Source organism: Carex rostrata, chromosome 21 (genome assembly GCF_964058835.1).
Source record: "Carex rostrata chromosome 21, lpCarRost1.2, whole genome shotgun sequence".
In the NCBI taxonomy this organism is placed as follows: domain Eukaryota; kingdom Viridiplantae; phylum Streptophyta; class Magnoliopsida; order Poales; family Cyperaceae; genus Carex; species Carex rostrata.
The window spans coordinates 1,256,875-1,268,663 of NC_135938.1; the positions used below are offsets into that span (position 1 = coordinate 1,256,875).

The 11,789-nt window shown below is 34.6% G+C and overlaps 2 protein-coding genes across 2 annotated transcripts; both read right to left on the reverse strand.

Moving 5' to 3' along the window:
- Window positions 1–1,671: 1,671 nt before the first annotated feature.
- On the reverse strand, window positions 1,672–3,639 carry LOC144573527 (uncharacterized). Its single transcript, XM_078323311.1, has one exon. The coding sequence runs from the start codon at window positions 3,293–3,295 to the stop codon at window positions 2,072–2,074; it is 1,224 nt and encodes a 407-aa protein (XP_078179437.1). The 5' UTR covers window positions 3,296–3,639; the 3' UTR covers window positions 1,672–2,071.
- Window positions 3,640–7,941: 4,302 nt separating this feature from the next.
- On the reverse strand, window positions 7,942–9,881 carry LOC144573566 (uncharacterized). The gene is made up of 2 exons (XM_078323347.1): window positions 9,703–9,881; window positions 7,942–8,820 (listed from the first exon to the last, which is right to left on the reverse strand). The coding sequence occupies exons 1-2, from the start codon at window positions 9,793–9,795 to the stop codon at window positions 8,140–8,142; spliced, it is 774 nt and encodes a 257-aa protein (XP_078179473.1). The 5' UTR covers window positions 9,796–9,881; the 3' UTR covers window positions 7,942–8,139.
- Window positions 9,882–11,789: the final 1,908 nt, after the last annotated feature.

Sequence of the window (11,789 nt, forward strand, 5' to 3'; positions counted from 1 at the left end):
GTTGGCTATTCTCGGATGAAATTTGTTATTATTCAATTAAATTGAGGTCACTTTGATAATGAAAATAGCTATTGGCACTAACTTTCATATAAATGGTGTGAATTTTTTTCATTTGAGCGAGATAATTAATCAAAATGAGGGATCACGTGACATTGGCTATTTTGACAATGTCGACAGTGAATTTTCAAAGATAAAATTAAATAATAAAAGTTAATTTATATGTTTGTTAATGGACACGTAAATAGTCTAATAATATATATATATATATATATATATATATATATATATATATAGGGTCTGTCTAAATTGCTGCTGGCAGCATTTCGGCAGAGGTGCTGCCGGGGCTATATTTAGCCGTGTGATGTCCAAACAACAAATCCAAACCGTTAGATATTTAATCTATATTATAATCTACTTGGAGACCAAATTTTACATTTTTTGGAATATTTTTACTATATATTAAGCTGGTTTGAAAACCGCTGATTTCAGTAAATTTCTGCAGCATTGAAATCAGCGGTTTTCAAACCAGCTTAATATATAGTAAAAAAATTCCAAAAAATGTAAAATTTGGTCTCCAAGTAGATTATAATATATATTAAACATCTAACGGTTTAGATTTGTCGTTTGAATATCAAAAAATAGAAAAAACAGTGGCAGCACCGCCGGCAGCAAATTAGCCACAGCCTATATATATATATATATATATATTTGCAATTTAAGTATTGTCAAATTATTTCAAATTTAAGTTTATTTTTGAAAATTATTAAAATAAAAAATTGTCAGGGGTCTCCCCTCATTAATCAAATCAGAGATACTAATTCTATTACTTTATAGGGGTAGAAAAGAGAGAGAGAAAAAGTCAATTCGGAATGCAGTGATTTTTAGATTTAGTAGAAATAGGTATATAATGATTTGTTGATCTTTGAATTGGTGCGGATTTAATTGAGTGATATAAATTTGTAAAAGGAGATGCCAAAAAACAAATAATGAGGCAAAAATCTCAATTAAAAGGGGGAATTTCACCTATACCCCTCAAAAACTTCAATATTACGTAATATTGAAGTTTTTGAGGGGTATACGTGAAATTCCCCCTTAAAAGGACAAAGTATCCGTAGTCAGCAATGCATATATTGAAATTAGCCAACTTTTATCTTTACATTCGTATTTTTGGCAATCTATACAAACTAAAATATGAGCCTTCCTGACAAAAGAGAAAAAGAAAAAAAAAGAAGGAACAAAGCAAGCCTTAATAAAATAATCTGTTTCAATCCTGCACTCTGCATGTTTATTTTTCTCCATTTTTTAAAGAGAATACAAAAGTATTATGAAAAAAAAAATAATGTATTTAATTCTCATATTATTTCAGTCGCAAGTGCAAACCAAATTCCTGACATACTGGCACGAGGGTGTTCTGAACATTACTTGAATGCAAATAAACCAGCATGAATTCACTGGTCTCATTTAAAAGCTCATTTAATATATGGTTTAAATCCTTATTATTCACAGCATAAGTGTGCCAGCAATACCAATGAAGTATAGCGCAACACAGATCACAATAAAAATGTTCTTTAAATCCTTCATTTACTACACCATCAAAATCCAATTAAAGCTGTACAAGATAAGGAACATAAACCTTCAAAATATTAACCATGGACACAAAAGGAAAGAAAAAAAAAATGTAATTTCACTAGAAGCTGGAAAGACACACAGCTCTGCTATTCACATCCTCCATACATAAAACATAGTAACATTACATATACTAATCAGAACATGTTCTTCTATAAAACATCTTCTTCAAAGATGCTTAACATTAATTCAGCCAAAAAATAATAAAAAAAAGAAGAAAAAACATAACTATATCGGCTTATTAATCCTCGATTACTAAACCTTCAACCCCAACCACAAAAGAATCCCTTCTACTAACAAAACAAATCAAAGAATAATCCCTTGTCTGATGTTTCAATTCATCCCATCTCCAGCCCTAACGCACACTGTAAAACAGTCGTAAGTCAGCACTGCAGAGTTTTCTGGTAATTTCATCCATTGCTTTATTACTCCATACACGGCCAAATCATCCTCTCCATTCAGGGCATTGATCTACAGGCCGGGTTTTCTGGGTCCCGGCCTTAAGTGGACACGGTGTACCAACAGGAGGTATCATGCAATTAAACTGCAAACATAGTGATGCACCTGCTGGTAGCTGCCTAGCAGATGTGGGTGATATTTGAATACCAGTCAAGAAATTATGTTGCAAATACAGCACCTGCAACCGGCCTGAACCCATCAGCTCCTGTACCAGTCGTGCCGGTACCTCTCCAGTGAACCGGTTGTTGTTCAAGTACAGCTGACCCACAGATGCCAGCAATGGTGAGATCGAGCCCCACAATCGATTGAAACTTAAATCCACCAATGGTATCTCCACGTCACTTTCGGGCCCCAAGGTCCCATCAAACAAGTTCCTCTGTAGTTGCAAAGCATTCAATGGAAATGTGAAAATGGAGGGAGGAATTGGTCCCTCCAGTTGGTTCATGGCAAGGTCTAGGAAATTGAGCCTGTTTAGCTTCACCAGAACTGAATCAACTTGACCTGACAGTTGGTTTGAGGAAAGAGAGAGGTATTGTAAAGTGGAAGGAAGGTTTGGCACTTGGCTAGTGAGATCATTATGCTTCAAATCAAGACGAAGAAGTGGTGATGAATCAGGAAATTGAGGGATTGAACCAGAGAGAAGGTTGTGACAAAGAACCAAATTTGCAAGAGAGGGGAGGTTTGCAATTGATTGTGGTATAGTACCCGTTAACTGGTTGAAGCTAAGATCAAGTGTGTGCAGGTTAGACATGGAACCAAGCGAGTCGGGTATAGACCCGGTAAGGAAATTCTTACTCAGTGCCAGAAACCGCAGGTTAGTGAGGGAAGAAATGGTATCAGGTATGGAACCAGTGACCCGACCCGGTATCAGAGACAACTCGGACAGAGCAGAGAGGTGACCTATTGCCGGGTCAAGCCGACCCGTTAAACCAGGTGAGCCTGCACGTGGGTCCCCCAATGCCAGAGCTTGCACACGGTCACCAGCACAGAACACACCAGGAAAGCCACAGGGGTCGGCGGTGAAATCCCAGGAAGAGAAGAAATTCGAGCCAGGCATATCATCGAGCGACTTGCGGATTGACTGTAGTGCCAAGAAATCAACTGGGTCGAGAATGGAGAGAGCCATGAAGAGCTGAGCGAAGAACAGAGAGGTGGCAAGAGCTGTTGCTGCAGAGAGCTCCATTCTCCTTCGCTTCTGATACAAAGGCATTTGTTTTGTGAAAACAGAGAAAGAGAAAGAGTTATAAAGGAGAACTGACAGAGAGAATGGCGTAGGCTTTTGTGCTGTGTCTCGTGAGAGGGGGTTGGGAGTTTGGAAATAGGCGTGAGAGCTTTTATTGCGTCTAACAGTAAAAGGAAAGGAATGGATAAAGGAGAAAGAAATGAAATCAATGGTGGAGGCTTGGTATAGAAGCTTCTCTGTATTTCTATGTCTTTATTGTTGTCTTCTCAGATTTGCTGTGATCTCACCGTTTTTGATTGATTCAGGGGATCATGATGTTAGCTTGGGAGAGAAGGCGAAATGAGGTGGCTGTACTCATTCCCTGCTTCTAGTAGCTCACACTACCAGGCCGCTTCCATTATTATTTCAGATTTTGCATATCCACCCTCCCAATATTTTAATATACTTTCTTTTGTTTATTATCTTGGAGGCCCTGCTAAAGTGTTTTATTACATCACAGTTCCAATTAATTATAAAATCTATACCACAAAAAAAAAAATCAACTGTTCATATATATATATATATATAGGCTGTGGCTAATTTGCTGCCGGCAGCATTTCTGCCGGCGGTGCTGCTACTGTTTTTTCTATTTTTTGATGTTCAAATGACAAATCTAAACCGTTAGATGTTTAATCTATATTATAATCTACTTGGAGACCAAATTTTACATTTTTTGGAATTTGTTTACTATATATTAAGCTGGTTTGAAAACCGCTGATTTCAATGCTGCAGAAATTTACTGAAATCAGCGGTTTTCAAACCAGCTTAATATATAGTAAAAAAATTCCAAAAAATGTAAAATTTGGTCTCCAAGTAGATTATAATATAGATTAAACATCTAACGGTTTGGATTTGTTGTTTGGACATCACACGGCTAAATATAGCCCCGACAGCACCTCTGCCGAAATGCTGCCAGCAGCAATTTAGACAGACCCTATATATATATATTGGATAGTCGGGAATAAATACTAGAATATTTTATAGTTGGTAATTTCAATTCAATGTGCAATATATATGATAAAAATGATTGATTATAATTTAATTTACAATATGATGGAAAAAGTGATTAATTTGGTAATTGGATTGTTGGTATAATATTTGCGCGAGGAGTAATACACAAGAAAAATAAGGCAAATAATTCAGCTGATAAATCTTTCCTGGCTGTGATGATTTGTTCCCAGCTAATGCCTTTCTAATTCTAAACTTTTTTCTGGACAAAACTTGGAAATTAATATAATTAATATCCGATTCTTCAAGGGCTTACCTAAACAATTACCCATACTATTTTAGTCCGCTTGGGTCGGATAGGAAACGGCTGTCCGAACCTCAGGTTTGGATGCCATGTCAAGGCTCGAGGTACGCGTTAGAGACCGGCTGTTAAGGTCAAAAAGACCCGCTTGAGAGCGACACGTCATCTTTTCGCGCCGCGTGGGAAGAGAAGAAGAGGAAACCGCGATAGCTCCACTGACACGTGGCGGTCAATTTATGTCCCCTTGCCACCCCTCGTTCTCTGCTCTGGTTGTCGTTACCTGTGCTGTGTTGGGAGCTGAGCTCTTTCCCTCACCTGAAAATTTTCTGTCTGAAAACTACTCCAGTTTAAATACACTGGAATTGTCCATTTATTTGTTGGATTACTCATCACAATGGGTAGCAGCGTAGAAGGTCATCTCCAGTAGTTATAAATGCAGAAAAAAAGTTCAATCTTTCCCTTCTCTAGAAACTAGAAAGTAAAAACCGAACTGGATGGATTTTTTTGTTTTTTACCTTAGTTTTGCTTTTGCCCCTGACATGTTACTTATTAGTAAAATCAAGAGATACTTATTCAATTAGAACATAACTATTAAGAATACTAAATTTGGAGGTTTGTTTCTTGCATAGCAACAAACAAAAGAGTACTTGCCCATTGTCCATTTCAGAAACCAAAGAAAATAATAACGGATAATAAGATAACGGATAAGTGTGTCTGGTTCTTGTTAATTAATTATTTAACAGGGTTGTTAGTAGGTGAAATAAATATTTAATACAACAATAAACAATAAACGGTGGTTTTGGTGGATTTTTGTTGGAGAAATGGTGATTTGACTGGACAAGGGAGAAACTGTGGGGCCAAGCAAACAACGGTCGCTTTAATGTTTTTCTCTCTTTCTTCCCACGTGGGATGCCAACTAAGCTTGGGTCCAAGTCCGGACCCTCTGGGTTATCTCACGGACCCTTTAAGATTCGTGCTAATATGAAACGAACGGACCGGAATTAAACTATAAAAATGACATACCTTAGATGATATTGGATTCGCTTTGGTCCTTCTTAGAGTAGGGGTGTAAATGGATCGGATATTATCTGATCCGTATTTGTATCTGAGACTATTTGTATCCGTATTCAAAAAATTATAACAGATAATGATACAGTAAGACTTTTAACTATCCATATCCGTCCGTTTACACTCTTAAACCACAACAAATATACTATATGTTATTAAATTAATTTATTAAATTACATATTATACCAATGATTTATTAAATTGCATGCATAATATATATTTTGATGAACAATATAACACTATGATATAATTACTGAATAATATTTTAATAATGTAATAGATGTTTTGTAATCAACAAACTAATTATGAAAGATATCCGTATCCGTCCGATATCCGATCCGTAACGTTTAATATCCTATCTGTATCTGAAAAATTATAACGGATAAGGATACGGTAAGACCACTATCCGATCCGTATCCGACTGTTTACACCCCCTATTCTTAGTTCTATCTTCACGTGGCACGTGTAAACGGAAAATTTATATGAAGAAAAATATCGCGTGATTAAAAATTGAAAATATGAATTGTCAAAATTTTAAAATGAAAAAAAAAATCAAAACCTCCACAAGTAGTTAGATTTGTGTCATACCAAAATGCATGTAATTTAAATTTTAAAAAATATAAATCATATACATATATTTTACAGAATTATTAGAGATTTATATTCTGTTATGAACTTTCGGAATCTCTAGCAATTCTTAGCAGTGAAATTTGTAAAAACTTGTATTATATGAAAATAAAAGATACCGGTCCTGTCAGGAGATTCCTCATGTGCAGGTGCAGCATTATTTCTGATTTTCTGGTACCGAATATAGTACATGTCAGTTTTTCTGGCACCAAAAACTTAAATTTTTTTTTGTCAACAAACCAAGTTATGGCAATGGCAATGGCAAGGGAAATGGGGGCAGTTTCATGGGTGTTGGATTATTTGATCTGATATTCGGTCGAAGCTGTCCGATCTGTAAAATCTGTATGAATCTTAAAATTGACAAGGGAAGTGGGGGCCGTTTCATGGGTATTGGATCAAATTTGATCTGATGTTCGGTTGAAGTTGTCCGATCCGTAAAAAAATTATGGTAAAAAATGTTTAATAAAATTCCCATATAATTTTTCAATTATCGCCATTGAATTCGATTTTCTTTTTAGGTTGGAAACGAACTTGGCCTCAGATGATTAATAATTTTTTTTTTTTTTTTTTTCAAATCTGATATCACAAATCATTTTACATCATCATGGCGATAATCTCAATCCCAAAAGGCAATTTGGGTTGTTCGCTACGTTAAAATCTCAACGAACACACTTGCTTAAACATTATTATTTATGTGAAAAATCACATGTTCGAAATCCAACATCTGTAAATCTGTAATGGAGGTGATTAAAGAATTAAAGAATATCTCATGCTCAAGAAAATAATACAATGTTGCTTAAATATTTACAATTTATCAGTTAAACTAATTCCTTCAAATCACTATAATCTTATAAAATTAAAATGAACCCGACTAGTACGACATCGTTGTCATATGACACTAGCTTCAAAATTGATTGAATAGACTTCAAATAATTAATCCAGACCGTTCAAACTGATTTACTTTATGAATTATGCGTTTACATACAAATATTTTATAGTTTTTTTTAGTTATTTTAGTATCAAATCAAGATGTGAAAATGTTGAAAAATGAATATATTAAAATAAACTTAAAAACTCACACATTTGATCGCATGACTTGATACTAAAGAAATTCAAAATATTATAAATTTTGTATATAAACGCAACAATTTGAATTCACCATTTGAAATTAATGCTATATACGCTGAAATGACACTCATATTATACTAACCAGACTCAATTAAAATACTATAGCTCAACAGTCAACAAAATATCAAAACCAAACCTAATTTTGAAGGGCTCTATTTGGGAGTTGGACTTGAAATTTTGTACCTTTGCGTCAAGTTTAGTTAAGAATTTTGCGTTGCGTTTATTTCAAATCCAGCCCATGTTATAAATTATAAGGGGCTTGGTTTTCAACAAATTTAGTTCGTTAGACTTTTGATTCTGGACCGGATCAAATTTGTTCTCTTAAAAATCTGTGCATCACCTAAGAATGACACTCTTGTGACACACAAGTATTTATCAAATTCTCTAGTGGTGCATATATATTGAAATTGTTTCCAATTCCATCTCTTGTATTATTTTTTTGCTCAAATGCTAAGTAAATAAAAGAAGTTGGGTGAAAGTAACTAAGAGATGAAGACCTAAATGCAATTAATATAGAATAATTTAAAAGACCAGCAAAATAATACTTAATTATACCAAGAAGAAACCAAGCAAGATCACTAATATACTAGATCAAGGACTACATAACTCCATTAATATATACATATAATTATCTCATTCTATTATAAATTAGCTTATACTTCACTTAAAATTAGCAAGGAAGCACCTAACTATATTCTATGACTGAATAATTGGGAAAAAAAAAAGCTCTCAGAAGGCTAACAAGCACCTCCATTTTAGATCAAACATTCTTGAGTCGTTTTGCACCGAAACCCTCGGAGATGCTATCCAAACCCGAACCAATCGGTCTTTTTGCCCGAAAACCCAATTCATTGGCGAAATTCAAAGGAGATCTAATGGGCGGACACTGTAAAGAAAAACGAGAGGGTTGAAAAGCCTGAACAGGTGGTGGATTTCGCCATGTAGGCAGCGGCCCCGCAACCATAAGGGTCTGAAGTAACGGGCCCGCATTCATAACCGCATGCATCAATTTTCCTTTCTCTGGCAACGGTCGTTGTTTTGCCAGCTCATCAATTATATGCGATCCATAATCATAACTAGCAGCAACACCAGTAGTAGCAGCATTTGTAATATTGGAAGAATCGGCATGATAGAAGGATTCGACTGGAGAGGAGACGTATGAATTGCGATTGTTACGGGTTTGGGTGTCAGATAGGCTATCGGATTCGGTTAACCCTGAATTGACCGCCCCGGCTTGTGGCAAGTTTTTGGATTGGAGACAGGAGAACATTGTGTTGAGTTGCTCTTTCGCTTCATCTCGCTCTTTTTTCGTTAATTTGAGAAGACTGATTAATTCGTCGATCATTTCATTTTTCTTTCGTATTTCTTCGGTTGCTGTTCTTTGAAAGGTTTCGAGCTCCCATGTCGTACGCAGCAGCTTCTGTTTTAGTTCATCTACATTCTGTTCATGAAAATATAATGCAAAATTTCAGTTTAACAATGCTCTGCTCTAAGAAAACTAGCCAGCTTATATGAAGGATATACAGAGGAAAATATATATTGTTTTGAAATTTTTTTGGTTGAAAGCTATAGAAAGTGAGATCCACAATACTACATGCAGTAAAAAAAGCACCTTTAAAAAATCTCTATTTGGTGGTATATCAATCATTGGTGTTGAAGTTACTGTAGAAGCTCTGTTACAATAATTAGAAAAAGTAACTAGAAAGTATGCTAACAATTCCAAGATATCAAAAAAAAAAGAGCAAGTAGTTTAATTTCCATGCCTAAGTTTTTTTTAGGTCAACATTTCACACTAACCTACTCGTTTAAGTGTGAATGCAACCAAATAAACTAAAGAACAAACTTCTATGAATAAATAAAACTGGACATTATATGAGATAAATTATAATATTCCAACCCACCAGTCTCAGAAAATAGTCAAATTAATAAAGGAAAATAGTCTCATAATCAGATTAAAATACCCAACAAACAGTCGTGACAAGCACAACTCCTTGTCGTTTATATAAAAGAAAAGAAAAAAAATTAGAAAATTTGGATATTTGGATATTTTTTTCTATGTATCTACATCTTATCAATGCAACTCCCAAAGCGGACTACTGTTTGTGCCTAACCCAATAGAAAATTGAATTGCAACCCCATAACATGAAACAGCACACACTAGCCACTAACTAATTGACACGTGGACAAGTTGAACTGGAATCGTTTTCTCCTGTCACCGGCGCGGCCAAGTCACTCGTCGACATTTTAAGAATAATTTCGCTAGAGATACCAAACTAAACACACCACAACAAATCTGACCTAAAGAGAGAGAGAGAGATCGAACCTGAGGAAATACATCCTGGGGGCGGCTCCAAACAGAGCTAAACCCTTCCATGGCGAATTCTCCATGGCTCCATGGCAGAGACTCGAGCGCCATCTCTTCTCTTTATCAGTTTTGAATTTCTCGCTATGTGGGGCTTATATAAAGGTTTGTTTGTGACTTTGTGCCGCTCAATGCAAGAAAATGAAATTAAAAAGAGAGAAAGAGAGAGAGAGAGAGAGAGAGAGAGAGAGGAGGGAAGGAGAAGTGGAATATGTTTTGAAAATTAGTTAATGGGTTTTGAGGAGAGAAAGGGAAATAGCTTAATAGCCAACAATTCGTATCCTCTGCAATAACTCAAAAGGGAATCTAAGGGAATCTTTTGAGTTAATGAATATTGACCATCCGATTTACTTTAAGATTCGTGCAATCCGCACTAATATTAAAGGCCCCTAATCATAAGTAGGGGCCGGATTGGCTCCGTTTAAAAGTGGACGGTTGAGATTCATTAGCTCAAAAGATTCCTTTTTGAGTTAATGCAGAGGATATGTACTCGCCAATAGCCAATAGGCCAATAAATGCTTGCCATGTGAGGCCCCTCTCAATAATGAAATTAGAACCTGGAAATTTCTCTCTCTCTCTCTCTCTCCGACTTCGGGTCCCACACACTTTTTTGTCTTACTTGGCGGTCAAGGTGGCACTATCAAGATGCGATGAGATTTTATGAGGGTAAATATTGACCGTCTGATTTGAGATGAGCGGGACCCAGGCATGTGAGAGGCACCGGAAAGCGCAGATGCAGATAAGTTTCCATTTGCACCGAATTGCGAAAGAGACGCTGCTGCTCTACATGGATCTTTCTGTTTAGGAAACTAATTAATAGGTTTATGATTTATCCTCCCTCTGCATTTATTGTATTTGGAGCTTTCAAATTGTTATAGGTGCATTAAAATTTAGAATTATTGAACCTTAAAATAATAATAATAATAATAATGTATTTCAAAAAATAATTCTTAAGTATCGAATGAAGTTGTTAATTGAGATTCATACCACTTCAAAATCTGGATTGTTTTCAGAATTTTTAATTTCCACCAAAATAATACTAAAATATTCTAAGAACCGGCATTTGATCTAGTAACAAAGACACATGTTTCTTATGTGAGAGATCATGAATTTGAAACTCAATAAGGAAATTTTTTTGTTACAAATGTTGAAATAAAGAGTTTGGATGGGTTGACCTCTATTACTTATTTTAAAAAATATATTAAAATATTATAGATTTATGTACATATAGCAAAAGTAAAATGAATACATTTATTAGTTTCATTTATTTCTTGATTTTTAAATGTTAATTATGAAGAATTTGGACACATGAAAAATAGAAGAATTTAAACATTAATTTAAAAAAATAGTTAAATATATAATTTGTTTGCTAATCATTAATTTTATGAAGTAGTAACGTTTTGTTATCTGTTAATGATGTTTGTGTTGAACTGTTACTAAAGAAAATTGTCATGATTTAATTGATTATGTACATGAAAATATGTTATTTCCATTATATCTAAATTTTAGAAAGTTGTTAAAGGATAGAAAAGCTACTTTAGGCCTCCAAAAAGCATCCTAATACTGAAGAGGGTTGTTACAATTGTTAAGACAATTTTATTATGGACTTAAATGTGAAATAAAAAATTTCTATATACCACACAATAAATATGTCATCCGGATAATTTATGATAATAATTAGATTAAGTCTTCGTTACTACATTATTATTGTCATAGAATTTTAGCTCTACAATCATTACAAGTACATAAGTTGTTTTGAGTAGGCAGACCAATAATTACAAACATTTTGTCATTGAATGAAAAAAAAATATGACGTGATTAATACATCATAACTTGGTTGCATCTTTTTGATTTAATTATATTTTACGTGACGCGATGTAATATAAATAAAATAATGAAGGGTAATTACGTCACGCAAATAATCATATTGTATGTAGTCACACCGTGACTATACTTCACGTGATCAAATGTGACGTAACTTATCGTGTTTAATTATTGTTTTTAATTAAGTTTTAAATTAGTTCAAAGAAAGCAATAACAAAATATAC

Bases quoted from the DNA above. Each gene is read 5' to 3' on its own strand.
- LOC144573527 (XM_078323311.1), bottom strand. From the start codon at position 3,295: ATGCCTTTGTATCAGAAGCGAAGGAGAATGGAGCTCTCTGCAGCAACA.
- LOC144573566 (XM_078323347.1), bottom strand. From the start codon at position 9,795: ATGGCGCTCGAGTCTCTGCCATGGAGCCATGGAGAATTCGCCATGGAA. The intron at 8,821-9,702 runs GTTCGATCTCTC...TTTCATGAACAG, and splicing joins CCCAGGATGTATTTCCTCAG to AATGTAGATGAACTAAAACA.